Raw genomic sequence first — 24,407 nt, 5'->3', positions numbered from 1 at the left:
CAGAGCTGGATAGGACTTTGAGATTACTTGGCCCAATCCTGCCTTTTACACTTAAGGAAACTGAGACATGGACAGGCTGAACTATGGCAGTACAGCAAGATGGTCTCTTGACTTGGGTTCTAGGACTCTTCCATTATAGCACGCTACTTTTCACAAAGAGGAGGAAACAGCTGGGAAGATACCTTCATCATAATTCAAGTCAAAATATAAAATCACGAATGGTCTCAGTAGGATTTCCAAATCCATTCGAACTAACCTATGTTTAACTTATAGGTTCAGTAAAAAAGGTTTGAATGGGGTTTTTACCACTCGTCAATTCCTTTTAATCCCTTGTACAACCTCTGAGGCTGTAACAAACAGAAAAGCTGCCCAAACTCTTGGGAATCATAAAGCAAGAGTTGGCATCTGCCCTGATCTAGGCACCATCTTGGTCTTTCATGGTACCTAAATCAAATGGCCTAGAATTCTCACGGGATTCCATGTTCCAAACCCTGTTCAGTGCTCAGGAGTCTGAGAAGAAAACACTCAGAGAACTGCCAAGTTTATTAGCGTGAGAGAGTACAACCCTCACATTGCCACCAACAGACATAGATCCCAGAGATGCATGCCCTGACCTCACACCAATAATTAGGGAAAAGCTCTTGAGTTGGAAGGCACCTTAGAGGTCACTAGCTTGATCCTCTCATCTGATGTGTTAATCCCCCTTAACCATCTCCCTCCAGTGAACTGAGATCAGATTCTGTTTAACTTGTAGCCACAATGGAAACTTTGGTCAGCCCTGAATCTGTACTCTAGAAACAGAGAATGTTTAAGTACTATATGGTAGTAGAGGTAAAGTTCCTTGGCTTAGGCCCCATTTCTCCCTTTTCTTATGAGAAGAGCTTCTCAGAATCCAGTGCAAAGTCCTTCAAAATCCCTCCACCAAGCACGAAGCACAAAAACAGGAGGTTTGGGACTAGCAACTGGTAGCTGGGTTTTTGTTCTTGAGTTTTCAGAAGGTCTAGTTCTTGGTCCACAGAAAGCCTCTGTTGCAGGGTTCTGGGGCCAGCCCTTTCCAGGAACATCTTGTCCTTATGCTCAGGGGATTTCTCCCAGAGAAAGCTAGGTCTGCTGTTCCACCAGCTGTAGTTTGGCAGTCTTGACTCGATGAGCTTCCTTCAGGTTCCGGGCTCGGACTTCTGGGTTGGAAATGAACTCCACTTGTTGCACAGGGAACCAGCCTCGCTCCCCATCTGAGAGTCTCACGCCCTCCAGCCAGCCTACAGGCAATGGGTGGGAAGAAGAATTACCCAGGACAGACTCACAATAATTCCCCCAGACTTTTCTGAATGGTAAGGCTGAAATGACTAGGGAGGGCCCAGCATTGGGAAATCCAGTCTCTCAGTATGTTAACCATGCTGCTCTAGGTCTGGCAAGGTCTACAACTGCCTACTCCTGAACTACTCGTACGCATTCAACTATGTTTCCCCCAAAATATATGTTGAAGTTCTAACCCCAGGTGCCTCAGAATGTGACCTTGTTTGTGAACAGGGTTGTTGCAGGTGTAATTAGGAAGGTTAAGATGAGGTCATACTGAGTAAGGTGGGCCATTAATCCCATATAATCAGTACCCTTACAAAAAGACAGAAATTTGGACACACACACACACACACACACACACACACACACACACACAGAAGGAAGACAGAGGTAGATATCGGAATTATACTGCCATAAGCCAAGGAATACCTGGAGCCACCAGAAGCTGGAAGAGGCAAGGAAGGATCTTCCCTGAAAGGCTTCAGAGGGAGTACGGCCCTGCCAACACTTTGACCTCAGATTTCTGGCTTCCAGAACCATGAAAGAATAAACTTCTATTGTTTTAAGGCACCGTACTTGTGGTACTTTGTTATGCAGCCCTAGGAAATGAATACATCTACCTATAGTGTCCCACCTCCAACGCCCAGCTTACTCATGGGCTCTCCCTCTTACCATCGCTGCTCTGCTGAGTCACCATTACCACGTCTGCCTTCTCTAGCGCCAACTCGTCATTCTCTCGGGGTTTGTAGGCTCGAAGGCACTGTACTTGCGGGGAGTCTTTGGAAGAGAAGAGGGCGAAGAGGGGTTAGGAAAGGCAAATGACCGGACCAGAAGAGGAATTACAGGGGAAGCATATGAGGACTCAGGATAAAGTCTGGGCTTTAGAAAGTTACAGACAAGTGAGACAGAAGAATCTTTCTCCTCTACCAGGAAACAAAATGGCCAATAAGGAAATGAAAATACTGGAACTGAAATGAGTCAAAAATTCTATTTCTCTGGAGAAGATGCATTGAGAAGTCCACTGTAACAACCTTCAGTGACTCATTACAAATACTCAGATTCTGCTAGAGGCCCACCTTCCCTCTGTAACTTTCCCTGACTCTTCAGTCCACCAAGGATCCTGAACTCCTTTAACACTAATTGTCTAGACCACACCATCTACCTCTTGTCTAATTGCCTTGTGTATGCGTTCTGCCTCTTCAACTAGATTGTAAAATCCGAAGCTGTGACTCATTCTCCATTTTTGTCACAGTACCTACCAGATCGGGCTGGAAGAGCTGCAGCCATGGGGCTCCAGGTACAATCAAAGTAAGGCACTCAATCCCCTCAGCTTTGGTTTCCCCACTTGTAAACGACTGGGTTGATCAAGATGACCCCTCGGGAGATTCTGGATTTTCTGTATTTTTGTGTTTTTGTGAGCCAGAGGAAATTTCCATAGTTTTTAAGATCAAGATAACAAGCCTCAGAGGTCTTCTGACCCATTAGCCTCCAACCTTACAGTCTTTCTCCTTTACCACACTGCACTGGTTCCCTCAGAAAACAAACAGAATGCTGCATTATTGTCTGTATTTCATTTACTTTTCTTTTTAATATTTACTAGTTTTTGAGAGAGACAGAGAGAGAGCAGGACAGAAGATCCGAAGTGGGCTCTGTGCCGACAGCAGGGAGCTCGATGCAGGGCTCAAAGTCAGAAACTGTAATATCATGACCAGAGCTAAAGTTGGATGCTCAACTGACTGAGCCACCCAGGCGCCCTGATCCATTTTCTAAAGCTTATCTCCAATCTGCCACTCATAAGACCACAGTGAAGGAGGACATCTTGCCTTCATTCCAGCTGGGGGACTGAAGGCCAGCAGATGGGTTCACAGAGTGAATAAGGCAATAGAACTCAGTTTACAACCTGAGTTCTCCTACTTCCTTTTCAGAGGTTCTTTGTATTTGTTTGTTCTTTTGAGTCACCAGTGTTCCTTTGTGTTCAGTTCCTCTCTGGATACCAGTTAGGGAATTCTCGCTGAAGGACAACTGTGGGGCTTTAGGAGACCCAGAAATCTACTCTTCACATGAATGCCAGACACATGCATAATGTGCGTGTATGTCTGTGGCTATCTGGAAGCCTGGGCTAAGGGTGGTGAGCTCAGGTCATTCTTCACAGGAGAGGGTGTGGTTATGACAGATCTACTGGGTTGCTTCCTTCCACAACTCCTACTCCAACCATCCTATTTCTCCCTATTTCCCCAAGACGTTCAGGCAGGTAAAATCTAGGCAGAATAATCGCAGGATAGATTTACAGGGACACATATTTAAAAAGAGCAAATTATGGCCCAAGGGAGAAGATACACGGCAGAGGAGGTGGTGTCATAGTGGTGAGTAGTCTTAGGTGGATCATCTCAGCTGCTTAAGCTCCAATGGCCAGACTTCCACTCTGAAATTCTGGATAAAAGCAATAAGTGGAAGGTTCTCAGAGTTACCACCCAGCCTCCTAAAGTCCTGCATCCAAAGGTGACTTCTGGCCCTGCCATTTTTCTCTGCCTTTTATACCCTCACTCACCATAACACTCTAGAAGGTCCAACTCCTCTCTGGGCATGGCCAAGGCTGAGATCCATCGAAGCTTTTCACTTCTGAGAAAACAAAGCAGGGTCAGCTGCTTCAGCTGTAGCTCTGGGGTAGAGGACAAAGGCCAAGGATGGGGTAGGGAAATGACTGTGGGAAAGACTTGGCCAGTTCAAAGCATTGTTTAGTTCAATGACATCAAGCACAAAAGTCAATGGGACTTTGCTTGGTTGGAAATAGAAGATCTCCAACTGTGTGTTCATGTGTTTTGTCACCCTTTATTTTTCTCCTTCTCTTTCCAGGCTTACCCTCTTAATGGCATATCTTTCAAGTGGGGACATAATGTCAGCTGTCAATTAGACACATGAGATTTTCCATTTTGTAATAAGCAAGATGTCCATCTTAGTTTAGATCCCCACTGTCACTCTGCAGAATTCTCTACACTCTACTCCCCACCTCCCTTCCACCAAATACTTCAGAGATGAAAAATATTTTGTAATCACAATTAGATCGGGGAGATATCTGTGCTATTTTTTTTTTTTTTTTTGGTCGTGCAATACAACCCAAGCTGATTTTGTAATCATCTGAAGGATTTTGCATTATCTTAGCCTCTGCTTCCAAAAACGCTGGAGTAATTGAGAGCTGACACTATTTCTATTCCAGGAAGAGGCTGCCCCAAATACTAAACAAAGAACAGGAGTCTGTATCTGGCTACCTGACTGTGGTCACAGTTTGCATACAAACCCCTGTACCAGCCCCTCTATTCCATAAGTGAAGACGGGTAAGGTCGATCCTACCCGGAGATGTCTTCCAAGAGACAAAACGGAAAAGTATCTACAACATAGGGATCGATCCTCAGACCGTTTGGCATCATGTCAAACCTTTAAAGGGAGAGGCTTCTTGTATCTCTTGTAACAGCAGCAACAGCTATGAGCTTATAGTTTGTTCATTGTTTTAGGCACTGTTACTACATTTTATAGGTTTTATTTTTAATACTCCCCAAAATGTATGTGTGTGTATTATATTATTATAATAATGTAATTATATAATATGATATATTATAAAATATATAACATATTATAATATATAATAGTGTATATTATTATTATTATTGTTATTATTACTAAAAACATGAGCAAATCACAGTTGTCAACACTATGGATTTCTGCTCAACAGAGGCCTGGGTTGGAAAGTGGGAGGGAGGAAAGCTAAAGACACCCCAGTGCTTGTCTTAGTCACAAAGTGTCCACCAGCCTTCGGCACTGAAGAGTTTCTGGCTTATACACATGACTCGTGGACGTCAGTAATTCAATTCTTTAGTTACTCCATACCAGCCCGTCTCTTCTCTGTTGTCTCGCTCACTTTGTCCTTCTTGACTGAAGAGCAGAAAATAGATGCTAAACATCGGCAGCAACTCTGTACCCCTTCCCACCCCGTCTCCTGCAAGTCGTCTATTAGCTCAGAGTTTGGGTTTGGATTTCTCCTCGGATGCTCTCAGTCCGGAATGGGCTAGATCGTGCTGCGGCTGTCCTCTGGACACAGTTTCTGCCTCAGCCCCACTTTCTTCCCAGGCTGTCCTCCCTTCCTCCCTCCCCCCGACTCCTCCGCCCAGCCCCATCTCACTGGGTCTCTGTGCTGAAGAGGAACTCAGTCTGGGTGCCCTGTGCGTTGTGCAGCAGGAAGAGCCGGAAGAGGTTTTTGTGAGGTCCGTGTAGCTTCATTTCACACTTTTCCCCTCGGATGGAGGAGAAGGGAGCATGGTCGAACACCAGGAACCGGCTACCCCTGCAAAATACGAGGCTTTTCAACTTGATTCTACAGTTGTTATGCTTCATCCACCATCATACCTTTGGATTCAAAATCCCTGTCCTTTGCAGCTTGCAAATCCTCATAAAAACCACGAGATGGTGCTACCTTGCTCCCAAGATGGTGGCTCCAGAGTCCCCAGGGATTTGTCACAGAGCTGGGAAACCACATGTCTAGTACAATGAATACTTCACCACTTTAAAGAGTTGAAGAGATCAAATCAATACAAATTTTCTAAAGCCCTTAAGACCAAAGAGTTAGGATCTGGAATTGGCTAAGAACCTCTAGACTAGTAGGCTGAGTCTAGCCCAAACAAGCTAATTTGAGAATGCGAGCAGCTCATTTGCTACATTTTGCTCCATGTCTACAACATAGTTCAGGCCCTGCCACGTGATCTTGTGACGTAATTTGGTGGGATCCCCTTTTTTGCTTCGGACCTTTCTTTCTCTTCTCTAGCCCATGACCTGCACTCCATGGGTTGAGCCACTGAGAAGGGCTCCCCCAGGAACACGACCCTTTACTGTCCCTTTTAGTCCTGCCCTCTGGCCCCATCCCCTTTCCCTCCCGTTCTAGTCACTGACTCTCGGGGCCGAGACAGCAACAGACAGTCGTTGAAGAGATGCAAGTGAACTGGACGCGTGTTCAGTTTCCTTCGCGGCCCTGGGGAGAGACTGAACTCGAGGGCCGTCAGCTCTCCACTCTTCACCAGCCAGCGTGACTGCGATATGAGCGGGAATATCTACAGGGAGGGGAGGACAGAAAAGGCAGCGCGTCACAGACAGGGCAAGGGAGAGGCTTCCTTGGTCCCGCCCTCCTCACCATGCCTCTTCCTCGTGGCTTCTGCCACTGACACCCTCTTCCACACCATCCTTCCTGTTCATCACCCATCCACTTAGACTGCTCCTCCCAGAGCCCTCTACCTACCACTGTCTACTGTGTGGCCCCCATGTCCACCCATCCGGCAAACAGCAGGTGCCTACGCTCCAACCCAGGACAGTGACTATGTGACAAAGCCCAGCCCTAGAAGCCTGAACTGAAGGAGAACTGGATGACCCCAGTCGAGGCATGTGAAGGAACACGGCAGGGAACCGTATGCTGCGTGTCTTAGAAGTTAAAGGATTTGTGCAGTTCTGACATTTGTTCTTTCTCTGATTATAACCAGAGACATAACAGGAGCAGCTGGAGCCATATGTGGGAATAGGGATAAGGAGAAGTAGGCGGGGTCTGCTCGGAGTTGGAAGTTGGGTAAAGACAGGGGTGCTGCAATACAATTAATATGGGGATAAAGGATTCCCCTCTCTTCGAGGGAAATGAGGATGGGACCTGTTCTGAGGTGGAATCTGAATGTGGAATGCTTATTTTACATTTGTATTTTGATGGGAGATTTTGGCCCTATATTTGGAATCCATTTCACATTGCGTTGGTTAGATTAGATGAAGACTTGATCAAATATTGACTGATTTAAGTACCAAATGTTATTGTCATCAAGGCTTACACTGATAGGTTCTCCCTCACCTGTCCCATTCCCAAATGCACATTCTCCCCCTCAGGTAACCCCTGTCCTACCTTTCTCATGTGTCCCTTCCAGCCTGTCTCCACGTAGTATATGTGCTGCCGAAGCGAGCACCAGCCTGTCTCCACGTAGACACAAGCAAATGCATGCACAGATCTGTACCCACAGTAATATGCTACGGTACGCACAGCTCTGTGTCTTTCCCTTTTCAATTAACAACATACCACAGAGACTGAAGTAGGCATTTGGGTGTCCCAGAAATAGGCCAGAATAGAAGACACACAGCAGTAAGGGCAGAGACCGGGACGGCGCGAGCAAGATGGTTCTACGCTAGAGGCTGGCCTGTGGCGGCTTCCCAGGCAGGGTGGGGGTGCAGGGGACCAACTCACTTTGCACTCAAACTCAATCTTCTGGCTCAGGTAGATGAGCTCCTCTGTCCGGCGCATCCTCTGGACATTGTTGTTGCAGTCTCGGATCAGCTGAACCGTGGGTAGGTTGAGGAAAGAGGAAGAGCACTGTGTTAGAGGCTTTGATCTTTGAGTCTTCTGCAAGAAATCTGGAAGTTGGTTGCGACGGCCTCCGTCTTTTCTAGCAGGCTGGAATGGTGTGAGGGCAGCACCAAATGGCAGTTCTAGGCCTCGGGTATATTTTGTATGACCTGACGCCATTCCGGGGCGGAGTGGACGTAAGATTTAATCTGGGGCTGGTGGCAGTGACAGCATGGCCCCTTGGTGTAGAGCATCCTCAGTGTGGGAAGGAGGCTGGGGGGAGGGGGCGGGTGTCTGGAGGTTTGGTGGGTACAGTGAGGTGGCTGAGCGATCCCATGAGCAGGGACCCCTGCTCTCTGGAGTCACGGGCCTGTGCAGAATTCTCTGTGAAGGACAATCCTGGGCGTCTGAGTGGGGGTGGTGGCTGCTTACCTCCTCCAAGGCATGATGTGCCTTGGTGGCTTCCGCTTCCTCTGAAGATCCAGGCTGTGTTCTCTTCAGAATGTTCTGTAGGACAAACAGTAAGCAGGAGCCAGATGGAAAGAAGGGACGGGAAAACAGGAAGAGAGAATTGTGGGTAAGCTACTGAAGTCTAGGAACCAAATTTTTGCAGCAAATTCACCCTGAGGGAGAATGGTGAGGGCGGTGGGCAGAAGAAGGCTGCTCATGTGGTCCACAGGGTGTGGAAGAGGGGCAGAAGCATGCATGGTCCCGGGCCCTGGGGCTCCCGGAGATCATCTCTTTTGGGTGGAAGGAAGAGGTCTGGGGGACAGGGTGGCGGCCGGGGGGGGGGGGGGGGGAACATGCTGTACCTGAAGCAGCAGTTTGAGACGGGTGATGCGCTGGAAAGGCAGGATCAGGAAGGACTTGAGGGAAAGGCGCTGGCAGACAGGATCGCTCTCCAGCTTCTCCAGAACCTCCCGGAAGCTGCTGTTGCTGTTCCTGCGTGGGCAGCGAGCCTCCAGTGAGGAGGGCCGTGGGAAGGACTGGGGACACAGCGGAGGCACAGGGGGTAGAGATGCAGTGGAATGTCTATGGTGGGGGCGCCCACATGTGACGGCTGAGGGCGTCTGACCTGGAAGGTGCTTTGGGGTTGGGATCACAGAGCAGGCACAAGAAACATGGGCTCTTGGGATGCTGCTCGGGATTGGGGTCCGGGGGTTTTAGTGCAGCAAGGTCACTGCAGGGCTCGCGTGGGGACTGAATAGGGATCAGGTCTCACAGCAGGACTTGGAAGGTGCGTTCCTGGTAGGTCTGGTTGGTGACGTAAGGCAGGTAGACCCGGCGGAAGTTGGGGGCGTGGTTCAGGACCACATCGCACACTTGGAAGGTGAAGATGTTGTTCTCGAAGTTCTCCTCCAGGTCTGAAAGGAACCTGTACGGTATTCACACACGTCTCATGAGACTTGGGGGCCTCAGGTGAGCAGCTGACGGACTCCTCCTACACCTTGAGTTTGTGACTCCTTCTTCCTGTTAGGCGGTAACTTCTACTGACTGTCCTTAGCTCGGTGCCCCTGCCGTGCTCTAGCGTTCTCTCCAAGGCAATCCCTAGTTTGCCCCGATCTAACCCTCTGCTCCTTATATTCCATTTCTTATTCTTCTTTTGGTTCTGCTCCGGCTCTCTGATCTTCACCTGTTGCCCATATCCCACCTCCAGTGCATCCCCTCAACCTGGGAAGCATCTCTCATTCCTCTGTTTACCCGTTAACGGATCTACCCACCCGCATACCTTCTCCCCTTCTTTGCTCTCCCTATTCCCACAGCGCTGGGAATCATGGAGGGAGAGCAAGGAGAGGGCTTCTGAGAGAAAAGAAAACCCAACTGACAGTTTACAGGCTAGAGACACCGAGGCTGAGTTTGGGACAAGAGGAATCTCACGTGGTGCTGACTTCACGCACGTCCTGTAAACGAGAGAAGAGCCACTGGTATTCTTGGTTGGTAAGGGTGGCCCGCAGTGGGGCGGAAAGCTGGAAATGGTCCACTGCCACATGCAGACTGCGCAGGTATGAGGCCTCTGACACGATCAGCTCGAATTTGGCCTGGAGGGTAGGAGAGGAGATTGATTAAAAATAGTCACCGAGGGGCACCTGGGTGGCTCGGCCGGATGAGCGTCCGACTTCAGCTCAGGTCATGACCTCATGGTTTGTGGGTTTGAGCCCCACGTCGGGCTCACTGCTGTCAGCACGGAGCCGGCTTCAGATCCTCTGTCCCCTTCTCTCTCTGCCCCTCCCCGGCTCAGGCTTGCTCTTTCTCTCTCTCAAGAATAAATAAACATTAAAATAACATAAAAAAACAAACATAAAATAACATAAAATAACATAAAATAACATAAAATAAAATAAAATAAAATAAAATAAAATAAAATAAAATAAAATAAAATAAAATAAAATAAAATCGTTCTGGAGTCCCTGGCATTTGCTAGCCACTGCATAATGTTCGAGGGGCAGAGCAGGGAAGGGGGCAGACCCTCTCCGATAGCTTGCAGTCACATCAGAGCCTAACCTGGTATCAGGAGGACAGGGACAGAGCATTTGAGGCCGAGGGAAGAATGTGTACAAGCCCCTAAAGGTAGAAGAGAAAAAGATACTTTCAAGAAGCTTAAATAAACGGAGTGATTTGGGGAACTAAGTATTTATACTAAAGGAGTGGCAGGAGCTGGAGCCGGAGAGGTAAATGGGGTGTCGTCTGGAGGATTCCGTAAACAAGGTAAAACGGTTTGGACTTAAGACAACGGGAAGGTTAAAAGAGGCTTTATGTAGGGAAATAACCTGATCAGATTTGGTTTCTGTAAAGGCTATTTCTGAGCACGGCATGGAGAAAAGAGCCGAAGGGGCAGGGGTGTCACGTTAGGAAGCTGTCGTAGTAATTCCGGGTGACAGATGGAAGCCTGAATGGCCACGGGGATGGGAGAGGTAGGCCAGTTTCGTAACTTTTGAGGAGGCAGATTCGGAAGAACTTGGTTCTTTGCTAGAAACGGGGGCTGGAAGAGCAGACGGAGTCACAGCTAATGTGTCAGCTTTGGAGTTTGGAAGCTGAACGAATGGCGGATGGACTCACTCTCTGAGCCACAGGACTTTGAAAGAGGAACAGATTTAGGGGATGAAGGTGATTTGAGGTTTGGGGAAACACGGGCGCAAGGAGGATATTTGAGAACGAGTTGGTGCTGTTGAGGTTTAATGGAGAAGGGCCAGCACGTGAGAACTTGTGTGGACTTTCCAGCAGGGGGCGCAATGGCTCACGGCCCTGTCCTCGTGCTGGGCCACCCCTGCTCTTCATCCAAGCATGCAGCTTCGGGGTAGATGCACGAACAGAACAGAAAAGGCAAAGAAGACACACGCACACACCTGGGTAATGACCCTGGTAATGACGGTTGAGTCCTGGTTCCAACATTCAACTGACGATAGGACTTGGAGTGGCTCATTTAACCTCACTGAACCTCAGAGCTTCTTGCCTTTTTGTGTAGGTACAGTGACCCCCATGTCACAAAGATGTTGTGCCAGTCACCAGAAATGGGGTTGGTGCAAGCACTTCGTAGACCCCGGAAGTGCTATTTTATGAAAGGACTATGTGCGTATAAACACAGAGGCTTCTCTTCTCAGAAACGGAGACCAGGGCTGGCCCAGGAGCCCTGGTGGGCTTCCCAGTATGCTGGAGTTGGTGAGAGAGCCAGGGTCCAAACGCTCTCCTGGTGTTTGGTCCTTAAGTATTGGGCAGATCACTGACTTTCTACATATCCTCTGTATGCTTGACAAGTTGAGGTCAGAACAAGAGCCCCAAGCCTGAGCCTCAAAAAACCTAAACAATTTATAGCTGCCCCTGTTTGATTTGCTTATCTCTAAGTCCTTCTGGCCAACATTTTCCTCCTTCCCACCTCTGAGACAGGGAGAATCTGGCAGTAATATGTATCAAACTAGGCACCGGACTTCACACTAAAAGCCAGACAGGGACATTTCATTTAAACCACATGGCCACCCTGAAAGGAAGACATCAGTATCCTCGAGTTTTAGGCGAGGAAACAGATTTAGTGAAGTTATCGAACTTGCAGTCACACAGCTAGTAAATGGTGAAGCCAGGATTCACACCCAGGTTGGCCTGACTTGAAATTTAAGTACAGTAGAAAACATTTCTTGGGTGACTGTGCATTGGGCACTTATCTTTTTTGGTTCTCCCACTGACTATTGGTGACCCAGTCTTACGAATGGCAATACAGAGAGGTAGAAAGAGCAAGTAATCTGGTCAAAGTTAAAGAGCCAGCAAACAGAGAAGTGGGCTCACAACCAGGTCATGTACTCCGGAAGCCAGATACGCAAACATGATTCCGTGATGCCTTTCCATGGTGCCATATTGTCTTCCTGGGAAGAAAGGTTCTAACCCTATTTCAGATTGATTATTAAGAGCAGTTCTCCACGTAAAACCTATTAACGGTAATAAACACCGAACAGCCTTGCCACTGGGTCTAAGGACCGAGCTGCGACTGATGGTCATTCCAAAGCCTCTAGGAGACCAGTGGACCACAGGACAGTTACAAAGGACTCAGCAAAAGAGCCACTGCAGGTGCTTTGGTTGAAGAGAAAACCTCCAGTGTCGTGTGGAACCCTGGTTGAAGAGGGAAATTTTAGCCTAGACTGAAGCAGCAGAGAAGGGATTAATTCCACACTCCTCCCAACAAATTCAGAGGCACAGTCACTTCCTACGAGCCCAAATAGTGACAGGTGGGAGGAAGTGGCCCGTGCCGAGTGCAAGTGGGGAGGAGGGCCAGCGGGAAGGTTCAGAAAGCAGTTCAGACGCATCGGAGTGGAGAGGAGCAGAGAGGAGCGGAGAGGAGCGATTGCCGTGGTGCAGGAGCACATGGTGGGTTTGTGATGGGGACAGCCTGCTCTTGCTGCCGGTGGCGGTAGCGAGCAGGAAATGAGAGCCTTTGCTTTCCCTCCAGTCCGCCCCTGCCCTGCCCGGTACCTCCTGCAGTTTTTGGTCCTCGTGGGTCATGGAGAGCAGCACGGTGCTATTGCGCACCACCGGGATCTCCTGCCAGAGGGAGCCGCTGGAGGCCACGGACAGGCGCTGCAGGTAAGACTCCGAGGAGACCAGGGCCCTCCGGGGCTGCCGGGGGGAGGCGGGCCCGGGCGCCTCTCCCAGGCTGTCCAGCCGCTGCTGGCTCTGAATCTCCTTGTTCAGAACCACATCGCTGTACTCCTGGTAAAGCAGATGGGCTGCAGGGGCGAGGCAGCACGGCAGAGGGAGAGAACGAGAGAGACAGGGATGCTGAGGCACAGAGACAGAAGCCGTCAAACTGCTTCTGGCTCTCCTGGCAATCCTCTCCCCCGCAGATATCACCACCCCGCAGTGGGGAGCCACGAGCGCCAGTGCTGGGCAGCAAGCCACGCGGGTCTACGGTTTTGTTTCAAGGTACTCACAGGAGTTGACGAGCTTCGAGCAGCGTCTTGAAAAGCCTGCCAACACCTCCTTTGGTTTCTTCTCCCTGTGGAGGCAAGAAGGGCTCTGGGGTGCTTGCTGGCCACTGAGGCAGAGAAGCCCCAGGTGACTACAGATGAGGTAGTCTCTGATTTCTGGGATGTGTGCTGGGGTGTCAGGGCTGAATCCCCTGAAAAGGCAAGCTGTGGCCCGACCCATTTTTAGGCAGTTCAGAGCTTTTCTGGAAGACATACTGAACTTTTACGGGGCGGTTAGTTCATGGCTAACGGGCCTACCTAGGAGGATGGGAGATTCAGACCCAGCTGACGGAACCAGGAAGATAAAAGATGCCCTTGCTCTGGAATCCTGGTCTATGTCTCTTCCCCTCCCCATCTCTGGAAGAGACAGGGTCCCAGAACCCCTGGCAACTAATGGAAATCTCGGTATCCTCAGAAAAGACAGTACAAGTGTGTCTATTAGGAGAAAACATGACTCACCGAAAAACGATGGTGTCTGAAGAGCCAGGGGATTTTTCTACGGCTGGACCTTTCGTCTCTGAAAATGGAAATGGTGAAGTAATGGGGTTTTAGAGGCACACTCTGACGGCCAAAGCAGGAAAGACCTAAAGTGGGAGACGTAGGCATCTGGGGGGATAGGAGGGCTCAGCCGGGAGGACAGTGCCCAAGCAGAAAGCATGCGAGGACACTATTGCCGGGTAATGTCCTTGTCCCTGGCGTCAGAAGACAAGAAGAGGAAGTTTTCTCTACTACTAGGAGGACACCGAGCCGAAGAGTTGGGAAAAACAAACACAATAAAAGAACACCATGGCGGGTGACAGGGGTAGAGGGGAAGGAGAAGGCAGAGTGCTCCAGTGAGCACCACAACACTCTGAGTTGAGGTTGGGTATGTGGATGAGTGAAGCCAGCAGAGGGAAGAGCAGAAGCCCTGGGGACAGAAGATGAGTGAGGTGGAAAGAGCTGGAGAAAGCGTGGTCTGACACGAGTGTCCCCATGACCCCTGCTCTTTGCTCACCTGAAGAGCCCTCAGGCAAGATAGAAGGCCTGCGCAGGCCTTGCCGATTCCAGCCCTTGTGCTTACTGGACCCCTCACCAGGGTCTGCAACCTGCCCGCTGCCGCCCTCCGGGGGTCTCCCTGGGTCTCGCCTGTGGGGCCAGCTGGATGCCTTCTCCAGGTGGGGATGGCTGAGTTTGTCTGACTGCCTTGCTTGGCCTCGATCCAACCTCCTCAGGCCATTGGCTCCTCCCTGAGGGGCTGTTCTTCTCGAAGATCCTCTGCCAGGGGCCTCAGACTCTTCTGAGGGTCCTGGTTCAGAGGCAGGTCCCTGGAGCTCCAGATTCCAGGGCGTGGTTGGGGAAGAGGGACTCAGAAGGGTTGCCATGTTGCTGAAAGCCATGCCAGGGGACACTTCACTCTTATTCCTGCTGGTAGAAGCCAAAGAGTCTGTCGACCGACCCATAGCTGGGGGCCAGGAGGTACGTCCAACAGAATGGGGAGTGGAGACTGTCCACTCTTGAAAAACAGGCCTTGGCTTGCCCTGACCCCCTGAATTCGTGAGTCCTCCCTGAGTGCTCCTGCTCCTCCCCCTGGACTTTGGGGGTAATGGGGGTGGTTCAGTGGGGGGATCCATAATAGGGACAGGGGGTAGAGGCCTGTAGATCCTTGCACTACTAAAAGAAACAGGATGGTGGGACTGGGACAAATCAGGGGTTGGGGGTAATGGCTTGTTGTATCTCAGTTTGCGGGAGAATGAGGTCTGAGGAGGGTGGGGCGTGTCTGGGATAGAGGGCAGAGGTCGGTGCTGCCTTGCCACAAGGGGGTCAGGAACTGGGGGAAGTGGGCCTTTGGGGGGGCCATGTAGCCCCAAACCAGGGGCCAATGGAAGAGGATGGGCACACCGCTTCAGTGTGGAAACCCCTGCATGGAGATGGCTGTCTCTTTCCACCATGGAGGGTTGGACATGCCTCTTCTCTGGGGTAGGAGGGGGCAGAGGTTCATGGATCCTCGTATCTACAGAGACAAGGGGTGGGGAAGAGCCATAGGCAGGAGGCCCTGGGGAAAAGGCTGAAGTGTGTGGGGAGCCCCACGGGTGGCTGCTGTGGGGACTGCTGGACATTTCTGGATTTGAAGTGAATTCTTGGGAGTCTTGCCCCAGAGTGGATAATGAACTAGGGGATTCTGGAATGATCCTGTGGTCCCTACCACCTTTCCTGTCCCTTCTTGGAATCACAGAGCCAGAGACGGCAGGTTTGGGGGGCCTCTGGGGCAACTCTGAATGGGAGAAGGAAAGTGATATTCCCAGCAGGTCCGGAGTCGGCTCTGTCCTATGAGAGCCCGGGAAGGAGTTGCTCCTCAGGTGCTGGACAGCCCCTGTAGGGTGGCTGGGGGGGCTCTGAGGGCTGGCCCAACTGGAGCTGGTGGAGATTTCCACGGCGGCCTCTGCAGAGGGGAAGCCATGGAGGGCAGCAGCAGGAGTCTCCAAAGCCCCACAGTGAGATGCCCTGTTGGTCCAAACAGATGCTCTGGAGGTTTCTAGAGAACGTGCAGCAAGAGACGGCTCCCTCCTGGGAGAGGCAAGTGGGGAGCTGGCAGATGATGATGTAGTTGTGCTGGGGGAAACTTCAGCAGAACTGGAAGGGGCAGAGTCTGGTGTCCTTGGAGGAGTCCCGGATGTACTGGCAGAGGCCATCTCAGTCCCCACACCGAACACCGTCCCCTTCCCAGGCTCAGATCCCTCCTGCTGGCTATCCTGAGCTGCTTCTTGGTCAGGTGACTCCCCAGCAGGAAAAGAGCCAGGTAAAGAAACGGGCTGGCAGGACCATCCTCCTGGCTCCAGTGTAGGACCCAGAGCTGTAGGGGATAGTTCCTCAGCCCGAGGCTCCTTCTGAGTCCCAGGAGTACTGGTCATGGGGTAACAGGCGTCTAGAAATAAGTCACAGGGAGAAGAGACCTCAGGGGCTACCAGAGCCAGTGTGGAAACACCATCGTGGGCCTCCCCTTCTCTGGTACTCTCTTGTCTGCCCTCTCCCCACAGCGGGTCCCCAACCCAACTCCCTGGTTCCTCCTCACTTGACCCCGCCTCCTCTACCTGCCCCTCCCCCTGCATCACTTGCCCCTGCAGACCTTGACCTTCTTGCCTTCCAGTTACTCTCCCTGATTTCCCCACCAGGCTTTGATTCTCCTCATACGGGGCGTCCACGCTCCCCTCTTCTGTCCCCCCTAACGCCCTCCTCCCCTCCTCTCCCTGCTGTAGACCTCGCTGGCCCCGAGGCTTCCTCTCCTCCTCACCATAGCGCAGACCTTCCAATTCCCCACAAAGCCTCGTTCTTTCTCTCTGTTTTGCGAGCATCACACCACCTGGTGTCTGTTCCTGGCTTTGCCCGTGTTCTCCCTCCGTCCCCTTCTCCGGCTCTGCCAGTTGCTCCTGCTCCCCTACATGCCCACCCTCCCTGACAGTTCCTCCGTCCTGGAACCCCACTTCCGCTAGCCCCTGCTCCTCCAGCCCCTCGAGTGCCCCTCTCCCTTGACCTTCTCGCGCCCCCAGAGACCGCAGCTCTTCCCCCTGCCTGACGGAGCCCCGTGGCTGGTTGGTTTCTGACAGATGCTCTTCCCAGGCAGGTCCAAATCTGGGCCGAGCAGAGGTGTCTGGAAAAGTCTCCCCCTTCTCTTCTGCACGTTCCGTTCCCCAAATCAAAGAAGTGAGTTCTGGTCTAAATTCCATCTCCACGCGGCCACCCAGCTCACTGGATACCGGGACCATGTCCAGGTGTTCATCCTGGGCAGGACAGGCCCCGGGCTCTGCGGGAGCCCGTGTCCTTGTCCGTCCGTCCTCCGGGCTCTGAGGCGCCACCTCCGGATGCTCTGGAGTGCCCCAGGTCTCACCCGCAGCGTCCTCCTGGTTGGTCTCCGCACCTGCAGAGGCTTCCTTGGGGAACGAGGTCATGCTCTCAGCTGCACAGCTGTCCACATCCCTTAGGTCTCTCTGCTGCGTCTCCGAGAGTCTGCGTCGCTCTGCCCAGGTACAGGATGGCACCTAGCCTTCTCGACCTTCGGGCCCCCAGGCGGCGGTCTGACTGCTCCCCCTGAGGGCTTCAGGGGTAACACTGAGCTCTGCTATGGCAGGGATGGGGGTCGAGGCCCTGAGTGGGGGCTCCTCAGCCTGCATCAGGGCGAAGCCCTAGAGAGGAATAAAACACAAAGTGTCTATCACCCTTTCTGCTTCTACCTATCAAAGGAACACAGCAGAAAGGACGAGAGTGGGGGATTTCTTTGGTTCCACTTAGAGTCATTCTTTGAGACAAAAGATACTCAACAAAGCAAGCAAAAGCCTCTATAAAATGTATGTAGGCTTATTTATTTACCCATCTAATAAATATTTACCAATATTTAAGTGCGGGGCATTCAGTGGACAGGACAGAGAAAGACTGTGTCCTCATGGAGGCTTGTGGAGGAGACAGATAATAAATGATTCAATTAGAGGGTGAGACCGTTGTCAAAGAGCACCAAGGACTCCCAGGGGTCATTACTCTCTAGATTGCATTAGGTCATACTGTCTCTCCCGGTCTACTCTCTGGACACCAAGCGTGACTCAGTCCCCTATAACTCCCAGACACTGTGAGTGACACACCCTAGATCTAACAGCCCAGAGAAGCAGAGTCTGAAGGCGGAATCTTCCTCCAAAGCTGCTGATTGGATTAAAATAGGTCCGGCCATTGTAGCAAGTGAGTCCGAGGTACTCAGGCGTAGTGTTATCTCCCTATGTACAGTCTGGATTTTACTCATCTTATTTTCTTCTAGAGTGTCTAGCAGGGCCTTATAACTCATTAATAATTTTGTATGCAATTTTAGAAGCAGCTGTTGTAAAGCGGAATGATAACTAGACTCAGTAGATTAGAACCAGAGCAGACATGGTGCTTGCCCCTTTCTGCCAGGTCCAGGACACCTTCTGGGTGGGTACCCGCTACTCTCTTATACCCCCGCTGCTTTCAACCCTATGAACTCCTCCCATCACTTCTCAGAAGATCGACCTTCCCACCTGTCTTCTCACTTCCAAAAGAATACCACATCCCCCACCTTGCAAAGAATTTAGAAACCAACGGAGAGAGGAGCGGCTTCAACTCCTCGTGATTCAGAGCGCTCTGCGTTTGGCTCTTTCCACTCTTCCTGCTTCCTGCTCTGAAAGCACAAGAGGCGTCCCTGCCCCGAGGCGCCGTGTTCTTTAGCCCGGCTTCTTGTGGCATGGATTTTCTCTTCTTCTCACCCCTCGCCCCCTCTCTGTCAGAGCCATCCCACAACTGAAGCATGGCCCTGGCTTTCTCATCTAAACTGTAAAAGAATTGTTCATGCGTGTGGTCCTCACCTCCTCACCTCTCCGCCTGCCTCTATCCATGCCTCACTGGTACCGCTCTACCCACCGCCCCCACAATCGCCAATGTCGTGGCTCTTGTCGGTACTGGATACTCCTAACATTAGCACTCTTTCTTGTCATTTGCGAGACTACATACTCCTGGTTTAACCCTGGAAGATTTCCCAGTCCTCTGACCAGGTCACTGTGCCCCTCTGTCTACCACTTACCAGAGATCGTTCACGTCACTTCTCCTCTGTAGCATTTGTACGGTCACCATTCTGTGTGCATCTTGATTTACATCTATCCCAAATAACAGGGGGTAAGCTTCACAAGATCAAGAGCTACATCCGTCTCGCTCAACTGTCTCCACCTAGCACAACACCCGGCCCACATTAAGTGCTCAGTAAATGGTTTTCAATTACAGAACAAAATTCTTGTTTCCCTCCTGGCCCCACCTGCCCCATATCGCACACGTTGCCAAGTCCTGTGGAGCCCACCTCCTATGCACCTCACGTCTGTGCACATCTCTCCATCCGCACTGCTAGCCCCTGGTGCGCTCTCCTGTCCTCTGTTACCAGGCCACCTGGGGTACAGCCTGGCCACCAGCCTCCACAGAGCTTCTCCTGCCCTGTTTAAAAAAAAAAATTTTTTTTTTTAAGGTTTATTCATTTTTCAGAGACAGAGAGACAGAGTGCGAGCGGGGAAGGGGCAGAGAGAGAGAGACACAGAATCTGAAACAGGCTCCAGGCTCTGAGCTGTCCGCACAGAGCCCATCGTGGGGCCCGAACTCACGGACGGCAAGATGGCGAGATCATAACCTGAGCTGAAGTCAGATGCTTAACCAACTGAGTCACCCAGGCGCCCCTCCTGCCCTATTCCCAAGGCATTCTCTGCTCTGCATGGGAGTGATCCTGAAAAGCCCCATTTGTAGTTTAAATTCTCCAGTGGCCTCCGACCGCCAATGGGATGAAACCCAAACATTTAGCCTGGATTATATGCCCTCCACGCCTGGCCTCTGCCTTACTGCCCTCTGCCCCTGAACCCCCTACTCCCATGCTGTGGGCCTCTGCTGCTCCTGTGCCCGGCATCCTCTTCTGCCCCAGTGAACCCTTTATTTCTCTCACACTCACTGCACTTGTAATTACCAAGTTCATGTCTATTTTCCGGGCTAGAGAATGAACTTCATCAGGGCTCAAACACTGCCATGTTAGCTGCTCAGTCTCTTTGCCTGCAGCTTCCTTTGCTCGCCACAAAGATTTATTGCATGGATGAAGAGAGGAAGAAAACAGAGTCAAAAGAACGTCGCTCGATTTTTAGTTCGGTCTTTTACATATCTTGCTAGTTCTGCTCGTTGTAATTTCAGACAGTTGTAGGAATCCTGCAATTTATTGGAACGGCCATTTTCTTATCTTTATAAAGGGTTTAAATTCTTTCTTTGCAAGGAGTTCTAATGAAGATCAAATAACATGAAAACGTACAGTGTCAACTTCAAGGGTCACAGAAGCGTTAGGGATTGTAATTACTGCTGAGCAAAGAGAAAGGAGAAAAGAGAAATGTAGGATTCATGAGCTGGAAGGATTTTTAGGGACATACAAGAGACGCTTGCAGATGAGGAAAGTGAAGGTCACATAACCTAGGCACTTGTTCAGACTTCTTAAGCAAATGGTACAGGTGAACTCAAACCAAGGTCTCCCGAAGCAAGTCTGTGAGAAGCAGCCCCAAGTCCTGCTGGAAGAAGCTGGCAGGTGGCTGGCCTAGAGAAGGTCCCAGGGGCCTACGGAACCCACAGCTGCCCTTGGACCCGCACATTTCCTATCTTCTCTAGGCTTAAAGTGGGAGCCCAGCACCCAAAACGTCTGCTGTCCTGCTGAGATACTGCACACACATATACACGCTGGCACAGGCACCCATCCACACGTGCACACAGGCCATAAGCCGCCTTTGCAGTTTCTACGCAATAGAGCCTGATATAACCAAACAGACAGGTCCCCAGCCACCCCGCAGATGTAGCGTGTGACAGGTTCCTGGCCACCCCATAGACACAGATCCCATCTGTATGGGGCACAGAGCCACGTGTAACATAAGCATACTTGCGTAGAAGAATTTTTATGTCCTTTTCCAGTTAACTGACACGGTGCGTGATTTGCTCCCTATTTCTAGACCTAAGTACAAAATACTATAATCACTATGGACGTGACCCTATTCTCTCAACCACACATTAAATAACTGTAGTTGCTCGCCGTAAACACTTTGTGAAACTTGGCTCCTACAGGCCTAAGAAGACTGTGTAAGCCCTAAGTCTTCTGTCACCCACATCTGTATTGTCCTGGCCCTGTCCCCACACACACTCTCATGTCCTCAGGTCGGATGGCCTCTACATACACCCGTGTCTTCCTGCTCTGTTGAGGCTGCATCTCTCTGCACCCGGTGCCGCACAGACCTCTTCAGTTCAAGTTACACGATGCGTGTCTGTCTCCTACAAGCCCACTGGCACTATTCCTGACACTGCCTCTATCCACTAGGAAATAATGGCAGTCACCGGATCAGCGCCATTAATCACAGAGGAAAAACATACCCTGTGTCCCCTATACCTGATCCTGTCCTAGTAATGCTATTGCAATCAGGCACGACCAAGTACAATGTAAGAAAGCTAAAGGAAATCTGCAAGCCATGGTTCCACTCGCATAAAGGCATCAGAGGAGAGGCTTTTTGGATTGCCCGTTATGTTAGTTACCTCCTCATCTCCACTGGGGGGAAGGGGGTGAATAACCACCAATTATCAGAAAACAGGTAAACTGTGGCATCATGGTAAACTGGTCTTCCTCTAGACCAGAGACATTTTGCATCTGCTGACCCCATCCACATGTAACTTCTGGCAAGACAAAGCCCTAAGTAGCTCTATTAATAAATACAGCGACAGAGCTCAGTGTCTCCCTTGGAGCCCCCCAACACCTTAGGTCTTGTCCATTTCTAGTCACCAGACAGGGAAGTGTATTTCACGGATTATCCCCTCCTCCCTATCATACTGCTTGTTCTTTGAACCGATGTTGAGTGTCATGTGTATTTTTCAGGACCAGGCTTCCCAGATTTTGTACTGTCAGATTCAAGTATTCTAGAATCTGACTTACACCAAACATCACTGCAATACTCTTGAGATTACAACACTACTGAATTTACACGATATCGTCTATACTCCGGCTCACCTTAGGAAAATACCGCACATATCAAAATGTTCTCATTTTGATTTAGAAAATAAGACCACCATACAGATATGTGCCTTTACTCACTCTTTGATAATATTGCCTGCAGTGTTACAAAGATACTAAAATAAGAGAGCTTTCTGGACCACTAGCTTGCCAACACCTGTGTTCTATCCATTTGAGGAAAGCCCCACCATCCCGATGAAAAGTGTAATAAACATCTCTTATGTGTTCCCTGATGCTTGAAAACACCACATCATCCACTGTCTTGTAGACCACACGGGCTAACCCAGAACATCATTAGTGGCAAATGACATATACCCCACAAATCCATCCACGGCCCTGGTGCCATCCACATAGATAACATGAGTGTGAGCGCCCTCTGTGTGTCCTTAACACAGACCCTGAGGGGGACCTTGTTCTGGTCCACTTTGCAGACGCTATAAATGACCAGCTCCTGTTCACTCTATACACACAGTGACTCATCCCTGTCTACAGCAGAAGCTGCAAGTCACTTGTTTTGAGTCTACACCACTGACACTTCAGCAACACTGTTCCTGTTCGACCCATGATCCTGTGAGTGACCCCATTCTTGTCCACACCGCATTGTGACCAACCATTCCACACACCACAAATGACACGTTCCTGTCTATCCTACAGACACCATGCTTCATGTGGCCACAGACAACCTCAGACAGACTGTTACGGGAAGCCATACACTCTGGGGACCCCTAATATATGAGGACCCCTGACTATATTTAGAATTACTGTACTCTTTTAAGAGTACCTACCTGCCTACCTCCCGGCCTCTCTCCTCCCTGCTAGGGTAACAACATGCAATCCTCCTGCTAAAGAGACTCCCTTAGAACTGATATCCCCATCCTTCCTCCTCCCCAGCCCCCAAGAACCCCCTCACTAGGCAGGTCTTCGGTTTTGTTAACCCAGGTTGGTTAACAAATGACCTCCGCTTTGCTGGGGCCCGGGGCCAGGAGCTCCCTCAGGCTCCATGTGTAGGTAAAACAGTAAGTCTGAGAAAGAGGACACATGCGGAGCTGTGTAGCTAGGAGCTGGGACTTCCGCAGGGGGCCAAGGCTGCAAGACCAGGAACGCAAGTCGGGGAGCAAAGGAGGGAAGAAACTGGAAAGGAAAGTCACCCTCTCTCCCTGGTCTGACACACCCTTCCCCCTCAATCTGACAAGAGCCCTGGCCAGAGTTCACTTCTAGGTAGATGGGAAGGCAAATCTGTCTCGGGAATCCAAGATCCAGGAAGGGGAGAGGGCCTGAGATCTGAAACCCCAGGGACATCCGGATTAGCTTTCCTAGGGCAGTCCTGCTGAAAGGCAACCATAAATGATGCTCAGAACTAGCGTTGATCCAGCACCCCCACCGCAACCCCATCTCACCTCCCCAACTGCAGAATGCAAAGTCACCATCGACAGAAGCTTTGGAAGTACTTCGAATATATGGGGGAATAGGGTGGGGGCAGGGCAGGAGTCCTTTTTACACGTTCAGGCGCTTCGTGGGGCAGAGGAGAGGCGTGTACTTAGACGTACACAGCATGCGAATCCAGAGGAAGATAAATGAAGGAAGGCCCAGGCCCGGGGAAGAAAAAGGAGACGACAAAAAACACCTCTAGTTAGGGGACAAGGACCACAAAGGGAACCTCAGTTATTTCTTACTCCCGGGGGTTAGGTTTCCCCAGGGCCGAGACCCTGAAGGCAGAGGCCCGATTCTTGGCCCGGGGAACATCTGGGGTCCGGGTGCCCACTTCCAAGGCGGGGACCAGGCCGGAAGCAAATTTTTTCAGGCAAGAGCCTTCCCTCTAGCTTCCTTCCTCTTCGGACCAGGGTACTCGGTCACACACCCCGAACTCTGCCTAGCTGCCCTGCCCCCCATTTCCGGAGCCCGTGCCCGGGGACCCAGCTGGGGCTGGCCCGGGGTGGGGGGTGGGGGGGGTGAAGGCCTAGATTCCCCGTCCTTCCCGGCCGTCCCTCACCTCCGCCGGGGCTCTACAGCCGCCCCGCCCGGGGCCCCCGAGCGGCGAGGGAGGAGGGCACCCACCTGGGCAGTGTCACATGCCGTCTCGGCCCGAGAGTCCCCTCCGGGTCCCAGGCGCCGGCCGGCCGTCCCCGACGCAGGCCCGGCCGCCCCAGCCGCCCCACCCGCGGCCCGCCCCTCCCCGCCCGGACGGGAGGGAGGGATCTGGCTCTCCTAGGAAGTTTCAGGTGTGGAAACCGCGGACACACCTTCCTGGGGGAGGGGCAGGGCCCGGCCGCGCCGGGGCCTCATTGGTGCGAAGCAGGCTCCCGCGTCAGAGCTGGGAAGTGGCGGGCGGGCCCGCAGGGGAGCCCGGGGCGCGGGGCGCGGGCGGCGGGCGGCGCGCGGGGGGCCCCGCGGAGGGCGGAGTGGGGGGGTGCTCTCGGGGGTCGCGTGGGTCCCCGCGGCGTGCCCGGCTGTTTCTCCTCCCGTGTTTTCTCCGGGTCGCCGCCTGAGCCTGCCTCCGGACCCCCTGCGATCTGCCGCTTTCTGCGGGTGCTTCTCTTTTGGCCGATCTGTGCCCGCGGAGGTCTGAGTCGGTGTGCGCTTTGGGGCGCTTGGCTCGGGGCCTCCGTGTTCGTTTCCCTCCCTTGACGTCCACCTGTCTCCATCTTTTAGGGCCCAGAAGCATGCATCTCTAAAACAGCACGGCCAAGCCTCTCCTCTCTGTATTACCTGTTTGCTTCTGTCGTTTTTAAGGTTCGTTTCAGTTTGATGATGTGCCTTACCACATGCG

General features: G+C 51.5%; 1 protein-coding gene across 1 annotated transcript; it reads right to left on the bottom strand.

Annotated features, from left to right (window-relative positions):
• Window positions 1-524: 524 nt before the first annotated feature.
• Window positions 525-23,808, bottom strand: ARHGEF5 (Rho guanine nucleotide exchange factor 5). The gene is made up of 16 exons (XM_043589799.1): window positions 23,696-23,808; window positions 18,932-19,062; window positions 14,102-17,264; window positions 13,567-13,624; window positions 13,072-13,136; window positions 12,614-12,867; window positions 9,536-9,696; window positions 8,880-9,032; window positions 8,470-8,599; window positions 8,090-8,164; window positions 7,559-7,648; window positions 6,238-6,395; window positions 5,474-5,635; window positions 3,848-3,918; window positions 1,972-2,076; window positions 525-1,259 (listed from the first exon to the last, which is right to left on the bottom strand). The coding sequence occupies exons 3-16, from the start codon at window positions 17,028-17,030 to the stop codon at window positions 1,102-1,104; spliced, it is 4,569 nt and encodes a 1,522-aa protein (XP_043445734.1). The 5' UTR covers window positions 17,031-17,264; window positions 18,932-19,062; window positions 23,696-23,808; the 3' UTR covers window positions 525-1,101.
• Between the last annotated feature and the right edge of the window lie 599 nt (window positions 23,809-24,407).

The sequence above is a fragment of the Prionailurus bengalensis genome, chromosome A2, assembly GCF_016509475.1.
Source record: "Prionailurus bengalensis isolate Pbe53 chromosome A2, Fcat_Pben_1.1_paternal_pri, whole genome shotgun sequence".
Lineage (NCBI taxonomy): Eukaryota > Metazoa > Chordata > Mammalia > Carnivora > Felidae > Prionailurus > Prionailurus bengalensis.
The sequence above is the reverse complement of the archived record's forward strand: the minus strand, read 5'-3'. Positions and strand labels throughout refer to the sequence as shown.